The following is a 20,498-nucleotide window of genomic DNA, read 5'->3' on the forward strand; positions in this document are numbered from 1 at the left end:
TTTGTGTATTTTTGTATCGGAGTGGGACTTCTGTGTTTTGTGGATCTTTGGGTTTGTATGTCTTTGTTTGTGATTATTTTCAGGTGTGGTGGAAAGGGTGTGGCCTCCCATTGGACTAGCTGGTGGAGGCAGCCTTTAAAGCCACCACTTGGACTTCCACACGGTGGGAAGGGAGCCTTGCTGCAACAGTCTCCACTGCAGCTTGGCCCTCTTCTCCATCTTGTTTTTGATTTCACCTCTTGTTTAGTTGTGTGTTGCACTTTAGTATTTTGTATTCGTAGTTCTTTGTAGTTTGTATTGTTTGTGCCCACTCTGATTAGTCTTTTGGTTTATAGTTAAGTGAAGCTGTAGGGGTGAACCGCCATTTTGTTTAGTACATGTTTTCTCCTGTTTTTGTTAGGTTAAGGAGGTTAGTTTTTGTCTTTATTTTCCTTTTCCTTTGTACAGGTAAGATTACATGTTTCAGTTAGTTGGGGTTTTGTTTGTTATTTTGGCCTGGGTTCACCCTGAAGCCTTTTAGCTTCACTTTTAGTTCTTGTTGGTTGTTTATTTGTAAATAAATTTGACATATTTTTATGGAGACATTTGTTTGGTGTTTTTGTTACAGTTAAATTATTAGCCAAAACTTTACTTTTATTATGTTACGCCCCCTTTGTGTTACAGATTTAGTAAAATAATACAGAAAGTTCAAAGCAGCCTGCAAGCATAAAAATACAGTTTCATCAGAATCCAACTCTTTTTTTTTTTTTACATTGAATATACAACTTGAATCCTGCATAATTTTGTACATGATTTTTTTTCTCTTAAACAGAGATAGTTACTGAACGCAAAGTACCAATCGAAAGTCTAAACAATAATGATCACATTACAAATATATAATCAGTGTGTTTGTTATTAATTAACTTTGTAGCTCAGAAAAGGAGGAAAGGTTTTAATCATTAGTTGAATCTTCACCCTCACCCCGCTGGTTGGGTGGTTTTTGGCTGGGTCTGGCAGTTTTCAGATGTCTTTTGGGCTGGAAAACTGTGACTATCTGGCAACACTGTTCCCTCTGCTGACAATAATGAGGGTTGGTAGCTGTAGAGATCTTCATTCGTGTATCATTCCTTTAAATTAAAATCAACAATGAATAAAAACACGTTATTTCATTATCAGTTTTTAAATGATTAATTTGTCTCAGTTACATATCGTATGAAAAATGGAGTAAACACATCATGAGCGTTTAAATTCATTTATTGCGATTTCTCTAGGGACACAAGGATCACTTGAAGGTTGTTCAGTGAGGACCTACGAATAGAAGACATGGAAGTGAGACAAAGTGAACTCATAAAGGCCATAGGAAGAGTCATGGTGACAAGGTGACAAATATCAACCACCATGCATCAGCCACAGGGCTGAAAAAGTTTTCAGAAATGTCTGTGAGAAGACTTCAAGAAGACAAACTGATTGTAAATATTCTTTATTCAGCTGAAAAGATTCACATTTGGCTGCAACCATAAAATCATAGGTCTTTTTTCCCTGCTTGGAAATCAAAACTGAACTTGTACAAAAGCTTATTAATTTCTCGATTCAAATTTGCTAATCTATGTAAAAACAATTAAAGCAGAGATAACATATTTCAGTAGAAGGTGCTTAACATTTTTAACCTCCATGTAACACAGAAGCATTTTGTTTGTTTAAACACCAGTTTTCTTTTCACACATCCAGAAGTTTGCATTTGTGCACTCAACATCATTCCAGCTGTTTTCATAGTCATAATACTTTGTTTCTGCACAGTCTTCTTCTGTGCCTCTAAAATTGTTGGGTTCTCCTGGGTACCAAAAGCTGAAACACACAAACAACATTTCTTTTTTAAATGGTGTGGAAATCAACTACGACAACTTGTTTTTTTTATACACTTAAGTATTACATTCTGATCATTTTATAGCAATAAGAAATGTGAACCTTGTCCTTAATGGAGTTCCATCTTGCCAGATCCAGCTGCCTTCCCTCAGTCTGTCACTCAGACCGATCCACAGCTTCTTCTGAAACTTCCTTACAAATGCCTTGCTTTCCAAAACAGATCATTCATCGGTTAGAGGGCAGACAGGGCAGTTTAAACATTTAAATTGTTTTTTTAGAGTGTTTATCACAACAATGTGAATCTGCTTGGTTTATCAGCTAATTATGGGATCAAGGAACTTGGTGTTAAACATGTTTCCTCAGAAAAACAACAGAAAAGACTTAAATGCTCCAAACCCAGGACTTGGACAACATTTTTGAAATGTATTTGTTGCATTTTGCTGGTTTTCTTATAACTTTAAATAGTATTTATGATAAAATCTTTAGTGTAAAGCTTCTGAACACATAGACCCTTTCCAAAAATATAATGAAAAAGTGTATTCATATCCATATATCCATACAAAAAAAATTCAACTTTCATAGAATAATAATATATAATTATAATAATAAAGAAGGCCCACTAAAACTTGTCTTTTATAACTTGATAAAAAGTACCTATATGATGCTATTCTTAAGTATTTCAGAGCAGACTATATCCATCTATATAACATTATCTTTGGCACACTAAATAACAAATTTTTAATGAAAAATGAAAGCTTAACTTATTTTTACAAACTAATTTTCCTACCCTGAAGTAAAGCAACACAATCTCTGAGGCTCCGCCTTTTGCTCTTTGTGGGTACCGCCCATTTCCTCGTGTCATCCTAGAGCTCGTGTAGGTTCCAAAACTGTTCGACCTGCAATAAGTGTTCAGGCGCCTACGACTAATGATGACATTCCATTATGTGATTGACTGTCCGTTGGTGCGATGACGTGTCAGATAAAGATTGGTCCGGACAAATTACGGTAGTACCAAAGAAGAAGAAATTATGAGTTCTGTTGTAAACAAACAACGCTCCGACATGGAGCGAGATGATCTTCTAAACGGGCTTTTATGATTGTTATGATTCTTAGTAAAGTGCATGTTCGCTTATAGTTATTTTTACGTGCTTTATTATTGGCAAAACGGACGCGGAAGAAGGGTTAGGATGAGGTTAATACATGCTAACAACAATTAGCTGCGAATGAACTTAAACTGGAATAACATCAGCCTTTATTTTGTCTGGACCCGACTAATAACCCAGACATTCACATGATGGTTTGCTCTGTTTCTCAGGACTGTTGGTTCAAAAGCCGCCTCCGCCAGCGCACACACCGTCCCAAAGCCGCTTCTCTGCTTGGAGACGAAATCTCCCGGGAGAGACGGTTCTCCTGAGTCCGGCAGCTCGCTCACGCAGAGCAGCAGAACGGACTGCGGTCCGAACCCTTCTCTGGACCACACACCCTAACAAAGCACGCTTCCCTGCCGGGCAAACAACACGAAGCTACGAGTCCGGCTGCTCTGCTCAGAGAAACGGTCGCTCGCATGGTGCAGCAGTTTCATTCTAACTCCCACAGATCTTTTACAAAGTGGGTTGTAAAAAAATCATTGCCTGAGCAGATCTCGATGCTACATAGTTTGTCCAAGTGGGGCTACCGTTGTGTGATGTCATCATTAGTGTCCGGCCCTCAAACACTTATTGCAGGACGAACAGTTTTTGTACCAACACCAGCCCCGGCAGCATGTCTGCGGTTTTCTCACGAAAACAAACATCCAAACTTTTGCAAAGATGGACGTGCATACTGTGCATTTAAAAAGAAAGCCTTTAGCCGATCAACACTAGCTCCACGGAGACGTGGGTGTGTGTGTTAGCCTGGGGCGGAGCTGACACCGCAGACTCTTCCTGGAAGATGCTGTTACTCACTTTGTGATGTCAGAATATGAGAACCCGCTCGATTTCATGGATTATTAGAGGGTGGTGCACAGGGAGCAGAGTTTAAAGGAATACTCAGAGATACGTACATATATATTAATATTATAATACACTCAAATGATTAAACAGTTGATTTGGCATGATTAGACCCTTTAAATGTACCGGGGACTTGGACGATGCCCTAGTATTACAAAACCATAAATACTCACATTTTCTTCCTTGTTGTCAATGATGACCAAATCTGCACCTTTTCCCCAACAGTCATATTGACTGTCACGCCACGATTTCTTGGTTGTAGAAATATAATAAAAGCTTCCACTAAAATAGGTCCAACTTTGTTTTGAGTAGCGTTCTGTTGACACAATCAAACCCAATTGTTCAACAAAGTATAAAGTTTCTGCACATAAGAGCAAAATTGATGGTTTGTTAATGAAAAGAAATCTCTTACAAAAAATCTAAAATACAAAACTGAAAGCAGACTTTGCTGCTGAACTTTTAGCTCGACACAAAAACAAGAATAAAGCAACAAAAAAAGTCTGAACAAAAATGACAATAACACTAATATGATTCCAACCTAAAAACACTTTATCTAAGCCTGCAGTTCTGCTGTCACTCACCAAAGACAGTCAGTTTGGTCTGCAGTTCATCTCTCTCACGTCTCAAACCTGTAAGCTGCAAAGCTGCAAAGTAACATCATCAAGCAAATGTTATGAAGCCCTTTCTCCAGAAAGAACCACAAAGTGATCAACAACAAAAACCATATCAACAAAATGAAATAAAGATAAACATTCTAACAAGAAAAGCTTCTATTCTCATCTAAAAAGCCACTTTTAGCTAAAAGCTACACACTTACTGTTTGAGTGAAGCTCTGCTCTCTGCTTGGTAAATTCTGACTGAAGTCTTGTCAATTTCTCCTGGGTGTCTGCAAAACAACACAAACTAAAGGTTTGATTCAACTTTCTCCCTTTTTTTGATCTGGTTGACTAAAATTGAACCTTTTCACCTCATTTCACATTTAAAAAACATTAAGAACCGTCATCAAAATGACAAATGCTGTCATTAAAAATGAAAACATTTACCCGTGTTTGTCCTCTTCAGTGAGTCTCTCTCTGCAGTCAGAGCAGTTTTCTGTGAAGCTGGAAATGAACTTCAATTATTTCCAGCAGAGACTGTCTGATGTTTGTCTGATTCAAATCTTGTGTTTATTTAAATTACAAATGAGGTCAATTCTCATAGACTCACTGCATGAATTCAGCCTCCTGCTCAAATCCTCTTTTTCCGACGTTAGCCTTTTGGATTTTTCCTCAATAGCTTAAACATAATAAAAAGCCACATATTAATGAAGATAATGAAATAACAGAATGTATTACATTTGAGGATGATCTCATTCAGCAGATAAAACAAAGAACTGACCAGAGTTTGTCCTCTTCAGTGAGTCTCTCTCTGTGCTCAGTGCAGTTTTCTGTGAAGCTGGAAGTCAAGAAGTTTTTATTTACAGCAGGATGAGTGTTTGTTTGGACGGGAAAATCCTTTTAATCTTTCAATTTAGATTTTTGAAAGCTTGTTATGCATGAGAAGATTTGTTAAGATTCACATTTTAGTGACTTGAATCTGAAGAAAATCACTCATTCTACAATTCCCACAAACAAAATGTAAATGAGAACATCTCATGCTTTTTGTCACTCAGATTTAAAAACAATCTAAGTAACTAAATGATTTCTAAACAGGACTTTTGCATTTCAGTCATTTATATTTCCTTAATCACAGGTTTCAAAAAGTGGATCTGTCTTCAAACTCACTGCAGGTTTTCAGGCTCCCCATCATCTCGTCTCGTTCAGCTTTCAGACTTTTGGACTTGGCCTCCATCACTGCAACAGAACATACATGTTCTAGTGCAATAATCTATCAGAGTTCACTGCAGTCTGCTGTCTTTTGGCTGTAGCTGGAGTCAACATGGAAACTAACACGGATTGACCTTTAACCCTAATCTGAACAGTTTTAATTAAGAGACGAACGGATGATAAACAGTTTGTTTCTTCATAATAATAAAGAAAATGCAGTTTCTGTCTAAAAGTTTCGTTTTTTTAATTATCTTTTCGGTTTCATTTTTTCCAACCATCACAGATGATCATTCTAAAAGAAACTCTCCTTGCTGTGAACCGTTGTGTTTCTGAACATCATGTAGGCAGAAGAATCTGAGCTGAGAACTGTTTGCTTTAAGGAGACAAATGTCTGCAGCTTCAGAAAGAGACAAACATCTAACTGGGACCTAAACAGAGATGTTGTTCACTCAGGTAAAGCTTTACATTTCAAAAATCAACAACAACAAACACATTTACAGCTCAATCCAATGAATTAGAGGATTACAGTATAGGGAATCAGAGAAGAACAAGTGAGACACCATGAAAAAGATGAAACTCACAATAGAAAAACACATGCAGCAAATGAAAAGAACATGAAGAATTTTACCGGTGATGGTCTGGTTCAGTTCATCTTTCACTTTAGTCAGAGAAATTTCCTGTGCAGCTATTGGAAATGAAAGTCAGCATACAGATTTTTATTTGAACATTTCTCTTTACAAACAGAGATGCAGTTCAGGTCAGAGCTTGAAGGTATTTTTCATTGGTGAGGTTTTCAGGAAGAAGACTTTTATACTGCATTTCAAAAATCCTCTGTCCCCATTTATCATCCTGATGGAGGTGTTGAGTTTTTCTAGAATAAAGAAATAGTTTTGCTCTTCTTTTTCAGAGATCAAACATTCAACCAGGATCATTTCAATCACACAGAGCTGTTCTGTGTTCACACTAAGACTCTAACTTGTATTTCTAGTCTTTGATTTAAACCTCATCTTTGATCAAAACTGCTAATATCTGACTTGTAATTTTCTAAATGTGACAAAAAAGTATCCTTGACTAAAAGTAATCCAATGAAAAACTGAAAATCAGACTCAGTTTGTTCAAAGGAACTAAATACAAATTTAAAGCAACAAAAAAGGTCTGAACAAAAATGACAATAACACTAATATGATTCCAACCTAAAAACACTTTATCTAAGCCTGCAGTTCTGCTGTCACTCACCAAAGACAGTCAGTTTGGTCTGCAGTTCATCTCTCTCACGTCTCAAAGCTGTAAGCTGCAAAGCTGCAAAGTAACATCATCAAGCAAATGTTATGAAGCCCTTTCTCCAGAAAGAACCACAAAGTGATCAACAACAAAAACCACATCAACAAAATGAAATAAAGATAAACATTCTAACAAGAAAAGCTTCTATTCTCATCTAAAAAGCCACTTTTAGCTAAAAGCTACACACTTACTGTTTGAGTGAAGCTCTGCTCTCTGCTTGGTAAATTCTGACTGAAGTCTTGTCAATTTCTCCTGGGTGTCTGCAGAACAACACAAACTAAAGGTGTGATTCAACTTTCTCCCTTTTTTTGATCTGGTTGACTAAAATTGAACCTTTTCACCTCATTTCACATTTAAAAAACATTAAGAACCGTCATCAAAATGACAAATGCTGTCATTAAAAATGAAAACATTTACCCGTGTTTGTCCTCTTCAGTGAGTCTCTCTCTGCAGTCAGAGCAGTTTTCTGTGAAGCTGGAAATGAACTTCAATTATTTCCAGCAGAGACTGTCTGATGTTTGTCTGATTCAAATCTTGTGTTTATTCAGATTACAAATGAGGTCAATTCTCATAGACTCACTGCATGAATTCAGCCTCCTGCTCAAATCCTCTTTTTCCGACGTTAGCCTTTTGGATTTTTCCTCAATAGCTTAAACATAATAAAAAGCCACATATTAATGAAGATAATGAAATAACAGAATGTATTACATTTGAGGATGATCTCATTCAGCAGATAAAACAAAGAACTGACCAGAGTTTGTCCTCTTCAGTGAGTCTCTCTCTGTGCTCAGTGCAGTTTTCTGTGAAGCTGGAAGTCAAGAAGTTTTTATTTACAGCAGGATGAGTGTTTGTTTGGACGGGAAAATCCTTTTAATCTTTCAATTTAGATTTTTGAAAGCTTGTTATGCATGAGAAGATTTGTTAAGTTTCACATTTTAGTGACTTGAATCTGAAGAAAATCACTCATTCTACAATTCCCACAAACAAAATGTAAATGAGAACATCTCATGCTTTTTGTCACTCAGATTTAAAAACAATCTAAGTAACTAAATGATTTCTAAACAGGACTTTTGCATTTCAGTCATTTATATTTCCTTAATCACAGGTTTCAAAAAGTGGATCTGTCTTCAAACTCACTGCAGGTTTTCAGGCTCCCCATCATCTCGTCTCGTTCAGCTTTCAGACTTTTGGACTTGGCCTCCATCACTGCAACAGAACATACATGTTCTAGTGCAATAATCTATCAGAGTTCACTGCAGTCTGCTGTCTTTTGGCTGTAGCTGGAGTCAACATGGAAACTAACACGGATTGACCTTTAACCCTAATCTGAACAGTTTTAATTAAAAGACAAACGGATGATAAACAGTTTGTTTCTTCATAATAATAAAGAAAATGCAGTTTCTGTCTAAAAGTTTCGTTTTTTTAATTATCTTTTCGGTTTCATTTTTTCCAACCATCACAGATGATCATTCTAAAAGAAACTCTCCTTGCTGTGAACCGTTGTGTTTCTGAACATCATGTAGGCAGAAGAATAGAGAGACCTGTTTGCTTTAAGGAGACAAATGTCTGCAGCTTCAGAAAGAGACAAACATCTAACTGGGACCTAAACAGAGATGTTGTTCACTCAGGTAAAGCTTTACATTTCAAAAATCAACAACAACAAACACATTTACAGCTCAATCCAATGAATTAGAGGATTACAGTATAGGGAATCAGAGAAGAACAAGTGAGACACCATGAAAAAGATGAAACTCACAATAGAAAAACACATGCAGCAAATGAAAAGAACATGAAGAATTTTACCGGTGATGGTCTGGTTCAGTTCATCTTTCACTTTAGTCAGAGAAATTTCCTGTGCAGCTATTGGAAATGAAAGTCAGCATACAGATTTTTATTTGAACATTTCTCTTTACAAACAGAGATGCAGTTCAGGTCAGAGCTTGAAGGTATTTTTCATTGGTGAGGTTTTCAGGAAGAAGACTTTTATACTGCATTTCAAAAATCCTCTGTCCCCATTTATCATCCTGATGGAGGTGTTGAGTTTTTCTAGAATAAAGAAATAGTTTTGCTCTTCTTTTTCAGAGATCAAACATTCAACCAGGATCATTTCAATCACACAGAGCTGTTCTGTGTTCACACTAAGACTCTAACTTGTATTTCTAGTCTTTGATTTAAACCTCATCTTTGATCAAAACTGCTAATATCTGACTTGTAATTTTCTAAATGTGACAAAAAAGTATCCTTGACTAAAAGTAATCCAATGAAAAACTGAAAATCAGACTCAGTTTGTTCAAAGGAACTAAATACAAATTTAAAGCAACAAAAAAGGTCTGAACAAAAATGACAATAACACTAATATGATTCCAACCTAAAAACACTTTATCTAAGCCTGCAGTTCTGCTGTCACTCACCAAAGACAGTCAGTTTGGTCTGCAGTTCATCTCTCTCACGTCTCAAACCTGTAAGCTGCAAAGCTGCGAAGTAACATCATCAAGCAAATGTTATGAAGCCCTTTCTCCAGAAAGAACCACAAAGTGATCAACAACAAAAACCACATCAACAAAATGAAATAAAGATAAACATTCTAACAAGAAAAGCTTCTATTCTCATCTAAAAAGCCACTTTTAGCTAAAAGCTACACACTTACTGTTTGAGTGAAGCTCTGCTCTCTGCTTGGTAAATTCTGACTGAAGTCTTGTCAATTTCTCCTGGGTGTCTGCAAAACAACACAAACTAAAGGTTTGATTCAACTTTCTCCCTTTTTTTGATCTGGTTGACTAAAATTGAACCTTTTCACCTCATTTCACATTTAAAAAACATTAAGAACCGTCATCAAAATGACAAATGCTGTCATTAAAAATGAAAACATTTACCCGTGTTTGTCCTCTTCAGTGAGTCTCTCTCTGCAGTCAGAGCAGTTTTCTGTGAAGCTGGAAATGAACTTACAATTATTTCCAGCAGAGACTTTCTGTTCACCGGACGATTATACATTTCTATGTGGTGGCTAAAACTGCCTTCTATGTGTTTTTGAACAAATATATAAATATAAAAACTTAACACTAAATTCATGATGCTGCAGTTTCACAGTAGGATGCATAATAAACTACATTTGTCTGATGTTTGTCTGATTCAAATCTTGTGTTTATTTAAATTACAAATGAGGTCAATTCTCATAGACTCACTGCATGAATTCAGCCTCCTGCTCAAATCCTCTTTTTCTGAAGTTAGCCTTTTGGATTTTTCCTCAATAGCTTAAACATAATAAAAAGCCACATATTAATGAAGATAATGAAATAACAGAATATATTACATTTGAGGATGATCTCATTCAGCAGATAAAACAAAGAACTGACCAGAGTTTGTCCTCTTCAGTGAGTCTCTCTCTGTGCTCAGCGCAGTTTTCTGTGAAGCTGGAAGTCAAGCAGTTTTTATTTACAGCAGGATGAGTGTTTGTTTGGACGGGAAAATCCTTTTAATCTTTCAATTTAGATTTTTGAAAGCTTGTTATGCATGAGAAGATTTGTTAAGTTTCACATTTTAGTGACTTGAATCTGAAGAAAATCACTCATTCTACAATTCCCACAAACAAAATGTAAATGAGAACATCTCATGCTTTTTGTCACTCAGATTTAAAAACAATCTAAGTAACTAAATGATTTCTAAACAGGACTTTTGCATTTCAGTCATTTATATTTCCTTAATCACAGGTTTCAAAAAGTGGATCTGTCTTCAAACTCACTGCAGGTTTTCAGGCTCCCCATCATCTCGTCTCGTTCAGCTGTCAGACTTTTGGACTTGGCCTCCATCACTGCAACAGAACATACATGTTCTAGTGCAATAATCTATCAGAGTTCACTGCAGTCTGCTGTCTTTTGGCTGTAGCTGGAGTCAACATGGAAACTAACACGGATTGACCTTTAACCCTAATCTGAACAGTTTTAATTAAAAGACAAACGGATGATAAACAGTTTGTTTCTTCATAATAATAAAGAAAATGCAGTTTCTGTCTAAAAGTTTCGTTTTTTTAATTATCTTTTCGGTTTCATTTTTTCCAACCATCACAGATGATCATTCTAAAAGAAACTCTCCTTGCTGTGAACCGTTGTGTTTCTGAACATCATGTAGGCAGAAGAATAGAGAGACCTGTTTGCTTTAAGGAGACAAATGTCTGCAGCTTCAGAAAGAGACAAACATCTAACTGGGACCTAAACAGAGATGTTGTTCACTCAGGTAAAGCTTTACATTTCAAAAATCAACAACAACAAACACATTTACAGCTCAATCCAATGAATTAGAGGATTACAGTATAGGGAATCAGAGAAGAACAAGTGAGACACCATGAAAAAGATGAAACTCACAATAGAAAAACACATGCAGCAAATGAAAAGAACATGAAGAATTTTACCGGTGATGGTCTGGTTCAGTTCATCTTTCACTTTAGTCAGAGAAATTTCCTGTGCAGCTATTGGAAATGAAAGTCAGCATACAGATTTTTATTTGAACATTTCTCTTTACAAACAGAGATGCAGTTCAGGTCAGAGCTTGAAGGTATTTTTCATTGGTGAGGTTTTCAGGAAGAAGACTTTTATACTGCATTTCAAAAATCCTCTGTCCCCATTTATCATCCTGATGGAGGTGTTGAGTTTTTCTAGAATAAAGAAATAGTTTTGCTCTTCTTTTTCAGAGATCAAACATTCAACCAGGATCATTTCAATCACACAGAGCTGTTCTGTGTTCACACTAAGACTCTAACTTGTATTTCTAGTCTTTGATTTAAACCTCATCTTTGATCAAAACTGCTAATATCTGACTTGTAATTTTCTAAATGTGACAAAAAAGTATCCTTGACTAAAAGTAATCCAATGAAAAACTGAAAATCAGACTCAGTTTGTTCAAAGGAACTAAATACAAATTTAAAGCAACAAAAAAGGTCTGAACAAAAATGAGGGTAACACTAATATGATTCCAACCTAAAAACACTTTATCTAAGCCTGCAGTTCTGCTGTCACTCACCAAAGACAGTCAGTTTGGTCTGCAGTTCATCTCTCTCACGTCTCAAAGCTGTAAGCTGCAAAGCTGCAAAGTAACATCATCAAGCAAATGTTATGAAGCCCTTTCTCCAGAAAGAACCACAAAGTGATCAACAACAAAAACCACATCAACAAAATGACATAAAGATAAACATTCTAACAAGAAAAGCTTCTATTCTCATCTAAAAAGCCACTTTTAGCTAAAAGCTACACACTTACTGTTTGAGTGAAGCTCTGCTCTCTGCTTGGTAAATTCTGACTGAAGTCTTGTCAATTTCTCCTGGGTGTCTGCAGAACAACACAAACTAAAGGTTTGATTCAACTTTCTCCCTTTTTTTGATCTGGTTGACTAAAATTGAACCTTTTCACCTTATTTCAAATAAAAAAAAAAACATTAAGAACCGTCATCAAAATGACAAATGCTGTAATTAAAAATGAAAACATTTACCCGTGTTTGTCCTCTTCAGTGAGTCTCTCTCTGCAGTCAGAGCAGTTTTCTGTGAAGCTGGAAATGAACTTCAATTATTTCCAGCAGAGACTTTCTGATGTTTGTCTGATTCAAATCTTGTGTTTATTTAAATTACAAATGAGGTCAATTCTCATAGACTCACTGCATGAATTCAGCCTCCTGCTCAAATCCTCTTTTTCCGACGTTAGCCTTTTGGATTTTTCCTCAATAGCTCAAACATAATAAAAAGCCACATATTAATGAAGATAATGAAATAACAGAATGTATTACATTTGAGGATGATCTCATTCAGCAGATAAAACAAAGAACTGACCAGAGTTTGTCCTCTTCAGTGAGTCTCTCTCTGTGCTCAGTGCAGTTTTCTGTGAAGCTGGAAGTCAAGCAGTTTTTATTTACAGCGGGACGAGTGTTTGTTTGGGAAAATCCTCGTGCCTCGAGGGCCGGTGTCCGACATGTTTTCCATCCAACCTGCCATTGAATATCTTTATTGGCTAAACACACCTGATCCAGGTAATCAGGAGCAGATAAGGCAGGATGTCTGGAAAACCAGCAGGAGTCCGGCCTTTAAGGTCTGGATTTGGACATCCCTGCCCTAAACAATCTAGCAGCAGAGAAACTGGCTCAGGACCAGGAACAATTCCCTGTAAAGCAGGTGATCCCTTTTCAGTCTAACCTTTTACAGGATGTGGACAAAAGAAAGGTTTTTTTTCTATTTCTGAACATAAATGTCCATTCAGGAGTTGACACACTGAGTGATCTTTTGAGTTAGAGTGATGCTCACTGCTGGTGTTCAGCATCGTCTGCAGAGCGTCTCTTTCCTCCATCAGGACCTTTGACTTCATCTCCAAATCTAAAACGTATTTGGATAATTTTGTGACTTCTAGAGGAACAATTGAAAATCGGAAAAATCAAAAATTATCGTTTTTTTCAAGTCTTGTTGTTTTTGAACCTACCTGCAACCGTCCTCTTCAAGTCGTCTCTTTGTACGGTCAAGGAATTGTGCAGAAAAACTAGAATTTGAATGAGATAGTTGGTCAACCGCATGATGTTTGATCCTTAAAGTAATATTTGAGGTGTTGGTTTCATGGCAGAGTAAAAACATGACATGTCTGACGGTAAAGGTCTTAAGGCAGAAGTAAGTAGTCCTTCCTGCTCTGATGTCACGTTGACATGATGCTATCTGGGCCTGTGTCATTACACAGATGTCTAGTGCCTTCCTGAGGCAGACGACACGGATCGTCGTAACTTTAGCTCAGACTGTCTTTTTGATGTTCATTGATGTTCAGCCATGACCCTGTTTACCAAAGTCATTCAACTTCCTCTGCAGTTCACTCTTTTCCACAGTTGTGTTCTTATACTTGTCTTCCACATCTGCAAAAAAACCACAAATGTGTTATCATGAGTGTGTGAGATTTGCTTCTTCAATACAAAAGCATGCAATACCAAAGAAGGAATAACAAAGAAAACAAATGATTTCATTAAAAAATGGTATTTGTGGAATACAGTGATCCCTCGCTATAACGCGGTTTACTTTTCATGGTTTCGCTACTTCACGGATTTGCATCGTGCATTGTGTTCTGCATTCTGATTGGCTTAAAAGTCACTCCGCTTCTTCTCTACCTGTGCCTCAATAACTTTGCAGTTTAATATGTACACGTACGTAAAACAGCTTGCCAAATTTAAATTAGATACGTGCAAATTCTCTAGCAATTTCGAGTTTCTCTAAAACCCATAGAAAAAGAGCAACAACTGCCTATCTCTATGTTCTTCTCCCGAACACACACACCTGCACCGCGGGCTTCAAAAGAAGAAAACACTGCAGAGCGGAGTCAGGATGCAGCAGCTCAGTCTAAAGACCAGTGAACTACACCTGAGTCACCATTTGTCCGACTTTGTATTTTTTTCATAATCATTTTAAATTTTCTCCCGTTTAATCCAATACTCGGGTCGCGGTGGGCGGGGCTTATCTCCGCGATTTGAAGCCTTCTGTTCACATCGATGATTCAAATTATTATTTGACAGTACAGTACAGAAGTTATTTGTTGAAAAAAACGTTTCTCAGAGTACTTTTATTTGTGAAACAAATGCTTGAGCCTGTAAAATGGTTTGTTCTTTCTTTTCAATGTATAATAGAGGATTTAAATGTATAATAATTATTTTAAAAAAATAGAGGTTTCTACTTCACAGATTTTGCTTATCACGGGTTCTTTTTGGAACATAACCCCCGCGAAAAACAAGGGTTTGCTGTATTCAATTTAATTTTATTCATATAGCCCAATATTTACAACAATGGTCATCTCAATGGGCTTCATACCGTTAAAAGTGTAACAAAAATGAATCACAAAGAACATAAAGTCAAAGAATTCAACAGGTATTGGCTAAACTAAACTAAACTGGGCATTCCTGCCCTTAGACCCTCCTTGATTATGGTAGGTTGTCCATGAAGAAAACCCAGTTTTGTTTTTTCTGGTTTAACTTTACAGATTCTTTACACCCTTGCTGTCCTTCAGTACATTACTATCGCCTTGGTTATTTTACCCACCGTTCAAGGTTCTGTTGAGCTTGTCTCTCTCTTCAGTCAGGTTTTTCACTCTAACCTCTGTTCCTAAAATGGAAAGAAATCTTCATCTTTGGCTCTGCATCTTCTTCTCCCACACCTCACTGACAACAAGGTGTCTCAATCCTTTTAAAATAACATTTTTAAAGGGCCTATATCATGCTTTCTTAAACCTTTCAGTGTAAACTATATCAATATTTATGACAATATATTACCTTTGGGACACTAAAGAACGGTTTTAAAGGGTTTTTGCTCCTTGTGGTTGCAAACCATTTTATGACCTCATCGTAGAGTCGGCCTCGGCAGCGTGTCTGTGTTTCACCCACGAAATAAAAAACATCTGAACTTTTGTAAAGAGGGATGTGCGTATTGGACATATAAGAAGAAAATGTGTTTAGCCGATCACCGCTAGCTACATGGAGACAGTGGGCGGTTCCTCTTTATGACGTCACAATGTGAAAACCCGCCTTTTTTGTGGATTGGGAGAGGCTGGTTCTCAGAGAGCAGGTGGACAGAAGAATACTCAGAGATGTGTGAATGGGTCAAAATACTGCTTTGTTTTTGGTCAGGAATAAACAAACTACACTGAAAACCTCAAAAAGTTGATTTAGCATCTTATAGGCCCTTTAACTTGTTTCATTTGGATCTGGTTACAGTTACAGGAATATATTTAGTGTTTTACTCACTAGAATTGTTCATCTTTAACTTGTTGTTTTCTTCTGTCAGGGAGTTAAGCTGCAATTCTTTCATGAAAAATTAAAAGCATAAGTGAGAACTCAAACAAAGTGCATCTCTACTTGGTTCTAGGTAAAGTGTAAAAATTACAAACAACTCCATAAATGTGTTTTTTCTGAATTCTTTACTTCTTACCAAAGTCTTTCATCTTCTTTTCCAGCTCTTCTCTTTCATCAGTCAGATTCTTGTTGTTGGCCCTGATGTCTTAAAAAATGGTTCAGAAAATTAAAAACTGTTGTAGTAAATTATTAACGTTGCTAAACATCTGGTCAATGTTTAAAATGTAAAATATTTGACATATTCAACCGTTTTCTCGTGCTTATTAATGTCAATCTTTTGGAAATGTACATTTTGGTCCAACTACATTCTATGAAGCATTGGAATGGGTACATTATGGGATTGTGGTGTTATCCTTGCCTTTGGGCTTCACACCCAACAGGCTTTGCAGTTGCTATGGGCGTGGTCTAATTCTGTGTTCATAAATAAGATGATTTGCCCGCCTTATTTCAGTTTGGCATGGGAGTGAATAAAGATTCACGTATTGAAATCCATATGTGTCTCCTCATCATTGCCACAGGATGTTTCTAACTTTTCATACCATTTCAAGAATTGCTAGCAATGTTTCTTTTGTTATGGAACAGAAGAATGTGTTCTGATTGGACATTTGCACTGGAATCTTGATATTTATGAAATAAAGTCACAATAAAGAGAAATCAACATTTTGAAACAAGTCTTAGACTGTCAGGACTCACCAGAGTTTATGGTCTTAAGCCCATCTCGCTCTTCTGTCAGGGAAATATGCTGTAAAACTGTCAGATTCAGAGATCATATTTTTATTCATGACAACCATATTTATTATATATTGCATAAATATTACATTAAAAATGTACAGCTACGTTTTTTTTCTACAGCTGAGCTTTCTGAGATCTCATTTAACATTTAGTGTATTCACTAACCTAAATCCTTCAACTGTGTCTTCAGGTCATTTTTCTCTTGAGTCAGGTTTTTATTAACGTCCTTGGTCTCTGACACAAGCAGAGAAGAACAAGAGGGAATTAAATAACCAACATTTTCAAACTTTACTTGAGTTTATGTTCAATTTATAATATATTTAACATTAGAAAGCATCTTCAAAATCATGTTTACCCAAATTGAGCCTCTTTAAGTCGTCTCTTGCTGCAGTCATTACATGATACTCCGAGACTGTCGTTTATGTGGAAAAAACTGTCAGTATGCATCTTGTAAAGTAATTCATTTTAAATAACAATCAAACAAACCAACATTTTGACACATTTCTCACTTAAGACCGTCAGTTTCCTCTTCAGCTCGTCGTTCTCCTTAGTCAGATTCTGGTTTTGGGCCTTCAGTTCTAAAACATATAATATTAAAAAAATCTGTTGTATCTTTTTGTGGTTCCTGTGGCCTTCATAATAATAAAAGATAGAATAACAGTCCATACTCCTTTCTGAAGTTATAGAAAACATTTAGAGTAACTTCTCACAACAATGTCTTCCTTCTGACACTCACCATGGACAGCAGTCTTCCAGTTTCCTCCTTCTTCAAGACGGTTTGTCAGTCCACATGCACAACCAGAGCCTAAGCCTAGTTTGGAGTTTAATAGCTTTAGAAATCATTCTTTTAAATGAGACTTTATAGAGTATTTGCTCATGACCATAGAGAATAATCATCTATCTATATCTATATCTATATCTATATCTATATCTATATCTATATCTATATCTCTCTCTCTCTCTCTCTCTCTCTCTCTCTCTCTCTCTCTCTCTCTCTCTCTCTCTCTCTCTCTCTCTCTCTCTCTCTCTCTCTCTCTCTCTCTCTCTCTCTCTCTCTCTCTCTCTCTCTCTCTCTCTCTCTCTCTCTCTCTCTCTCTCTCTCTCTCTCTCTCTCTCTCTCTCTCTCTCTCTCTCTCTCTCTCTCTCTCTCTCTCTCTCTCTCTCTCTCTCTCTCTCTATCTACCTATATATATATATATATAGATATATATATATATAGATATATAAATATATATATGTGTAAATATATATATACACAAGATCTGCTTATCCTGCTTGAACTAAATATACAGATTTAGTTTTGGTTATTAAAAAGTCATTTTACTACTTACCAATGCTGGCCATCAGCTCATTTACCTCCTGTGTTAGAGTTTTGTTATTGACTCTAACATCTGAAATGGAGACGCCAGAAAAAGTTGTTTAATGTTTGACTTACGCTTAAACTTTATCATAAAAATATGATTAATCTCTTGTGGCCCTCATACTGCCCGCATTTCCAGCACACATATGCGCAAAACTTTATCCAAATTCTAGTAATGTCGGAAAAACACAATTTTGGAATTAAACTGTTTTCAAAAAATCATTATGTGAATAAACACAAATCAACTCATGTAATAAGTCATACAAAAACATGGAGACTGTTGTGAACAATACTTTAATGTACAGCAGATACATTCTAATTTCTGCCACGGCACTAAAGCTCATCATCATCTATTAAAGGAGACGTCGGCGTCTTATTCGGGCCATGAAGCAGCAAGCTCCTTAAAGGTGGTGGGGGCTATAGATGAAGCCGTGCTGTGGAACCAACAATTCTGCACGACACGCTCAACTTTTGTGTTAATGTGTGACCTTTGGTGTGCAGTGCCCAAAGCAGCCAGTGTTGGTCACATGGATCATTGTTTCCATGACAGTTTTGCAAAATATGCCAGTTTCGTTACCAAAAACAATCTCCTTCAAGCGCAAAACGTTTTTGTGATAAATTTGAGGGTTTTTTTTAGTTGTTGTGTCTCCATTAGGCATATTTAACTTTTTTGCTAGCTACGTTTATGTTTGTTAAACATTTTACATTTTGTTCCTCAACACATTATGTACTTTAGCCTCAAGGGTTTGAACCAAAAATGTAGCTGTTTTTTAAAGAATGAATTCAGAATTTAGTAATTTTTTTTCTTGCATGATAACATTCCTGCTTCTTAGGATCTATCATCCTGTTTGTTTTCTAAAAATCCATCTCCTGTCCGCTGCAAAAAATCTGAATCGAGGCGGGTGGATCTTGAAGATCAGGATTGAAGAGCACTGGTAGATTTCCAGACTTTGGAGAATCAGGATGTAGGAAGTTACTCACAGAGAGCAAAGCCCAGAGAAATGTTCAGAGCTGCTTGAAGAGCACACATGAGTCCAACAGTGATGGCGATCAGCCTATACACATCCACTCCTGCATGGAGAAATAATCATGTCTCCATCATTTCTGAGCTTTAAACTTTTGTGTTTTTACTTCATGAAAAAGATGAAATAATGTTTCTGTTAAACATGAGCAGATGGAACTTTAAATTCAATTTGAAACCAACAAGGGTCCAACAAAAAATGAAAAGTTAGATCGCATATGTTAACATATTCGGACTCTTAAAATCTCTACAGAAACATTTGCAGAATGCTACTATATCTTTTGTTGTTCTTGTTCTGTAATAAAGTACTTAATTACCACAGAAAGAGATTACTTTTGCCTTACTTGGTGCAGCTGGAGTCTGTTTAGTGTCTTGATGGGCTTGTCCAGAATCCTTGCATGGAGCAACATAATCATTTTTATGTAACAGAGACATTTCATGTTCTTGTTCCATGTCTTGGTTTCAGTCGCTGCATTTCCAACAAGTCCCAACAGCGTCCTCTGTGATTCACCTTTTATATTTCCCTCTTCCTTTCACTGCTGTGGTTAAAGGCACTAAAGCTGTGGTCCCTTAGGTTCCTCTTATTTATCCTTAGTCAGGTCACATGTTTGAACTGTTCAATATCAGACACCAGACTGTAATGACAATCCTTTAAGTCCATCTTGTAAACTTTTCGAAAATCCATTCTAAAACAGTTTTTACAAAAAATACAAATAACTTTGAGTTCCAAAACTCTTGCTATTGGTTCCATAAAATGTCCCATTCTTTCCAAACCCAGACAAAAACTGGCTATTCACTGAGAACTTTAGAGAACAGTCAGTCATCAGACGGACACCTGTCTCAGACAGCAGTTTAGCAGCCAGTGCAGCCAAAGCAACGATTTCCCTGACTGAAGACTAAAATATTTACGTCAAGCATGAGCCACATAACCTTTGGAGTAAACAAACTGGTTATGCACACAATTATCCAAAAGTGTTCACTCGTCTTATTTTACATGAGACATGATATTTATAAATCATAGGGTTTAACATGATGGTGTAAGCCAGGGGTGGGCAATTCCAGGCCTCGAGGGCCGGTGTGTCTGCATGATTTCCAGATAGTCTCGCCGTACTCATGGCTGATTACCTGGTTCAGGTGTGTCCAGCCAATTAGAACATGCCAGAGCAGGGTATGCTGGAAAACATGCAGGAATGCGGCCCTCAGTGCCCACCTCTGGTAAGCTCTTCTGGAAAGGCAATGGGCAGTGGGATGTCCTCTGTCCACATGCCTGTGATGGACAATAGGACATTATGTAACACCGGAGTTTCAAGGCTGGACCTGTATTCCTGGAAACCTTATTTAAAGTCAATTTCCTGATTTTCTTTTTGATTTTTTCAGTTCAAATGAACCAAAGGATGACAGACTGTATTAGTGGGCAAACCTGCAAAATCAGCAAGAGATCAATACTTGTTTCATCCACTGTACGCTGCAAAAGCATATTTTGAATGAGCTTCTGAGAGCTCCTATTCTCTTACAAGTACAGCTCTGGTGTAATTTTAAAAAGTAAGATTCATTGTTTTTACCCCTTTTGCTATTCTAGGCACTTTAACGTGAGAGTGGGGTCATCTAGACCCACAAGA

The 20,498-nt window shown here is 36.8% G+C and overlaps 1 protein-coding gene across 6 annotated transcripts; it reads right to left on the bottom strand.

Annotated features, from left to right (window-relative positions):
• Positions 1-1,217: 1,217 nt before the first annotated feature.
• LOC105354911 (paramyosin) lies at positions 1,218-19,420 on the bottom strand. 6 transcript variants are annotated; one of them, XM_023960602.1, is made up of 43 exons: positions 19,224-19,416; positions 18,840-18,929; positions 17,830-17,889; positions 17,235-17,309; positions 17,008-17,076; positions 16,854-16,910; positions 16,664-16,732; positions 16,460-16,516; positions 15,843-15,911; positions 15,659-15,715; positions 14,958-15,020; positions 13,718-13,786; positions 13,369-13,425; positions 13,197-13,265; positions 12,729-12,785; positions 12,558-12,626; positions 12,395-12,451; positions 12,166-12,234; positions 11,930-11,992; positions 11,322-11,378; positions 10,656-10,724; positions 10,270-10,326; positions 10,099-10,167; positions 9,790-9,846; positions 9,564-9,632; positions 9,328-9,390; positions 8,720-8,776; positions 8,054-8,122; positions 7,668-7,724; positions 7,497-7,565; positions 7,334-7,390; positions 7,108-7,176; positions 6,872-6,934; positions 6,264-6,320; positions 5,594-5,662; positions 5,208-5,264; positions 5,037-5,105; positions 4,874-4,930; positions 4,648-4,716; positions 4,412-4,474; positions 4,004-4,146; positions 1,945-2,045; positions 1,218-1,824 (listed from the first exon to the last, which is right to left on the bottom strand). In XM_023960602.1, exons 1-43 carry the CDS (start codon positions 19,330-19,332, stop codon positions 1,677-1,679), a joined length of 3,000 nt encoding a protein of 999 aa, XP_023816370.1. In that variant the 5' UTR covers positions 19,333-19,416; the 3' UTR covers positions 1,218-1,676. The 6 variants fall into 6 exon arrangements, 5 of the variants coding, with proteins under 5 accessions (XP_023816370.1, XP_023816375.1, XP_023816385.1 ...); XR_002874259.1 differs by having other exon boundaries at positions 1,770-1,824; positions 1,945-2,049; positions 19,224-19,417; XM_023960607.1 differs by lacking the exons at positions 17,235-17,309; positions 17,830-17,889; positions 18,840-18,929; positions 19,224-19,416 and having other exon boundaries at positions 16,989-17,076.
• Between the last annotated feature and the right edge of the window lie 1,078 nt (positions 19,421-20,498).

This window comes from Oryzias latipes, chromosome 1, assembly GCF_002234675.1.
Source record: "Oryzias latipes chromosome 1, ASM223467v1".
Taxonomy (NCBI): Eukaryota; Metazoa; Chordata; class Actinopteri; order Beloniformes; family Adrianichthyidae; genus Oryzias; species Oryzias latipes.

Coding starts and splice junctions, on each gene's coding strand:
- LOC105354911 (XM_023960602.1), bottom strand. CDS start 19,332: ATGGAACAAGAACATGAAATGTCTCTGTTACATAAAAATGATTATGTT. Junction 10,725..11,321: donor ACTGAACCAGACCATCACCG/GTAAAATTCTTC, acceptor GTTCTGTTGCAG/TGATGGAGGCCAAGTCCAAA. Junction 10,168..10,269: donor ACTGAAGAGGACAAACTCTG/GTCAGTTCTTTG, acceptor ATTATGTTTAAG/CTATTGAGGAAAAATCCAAA.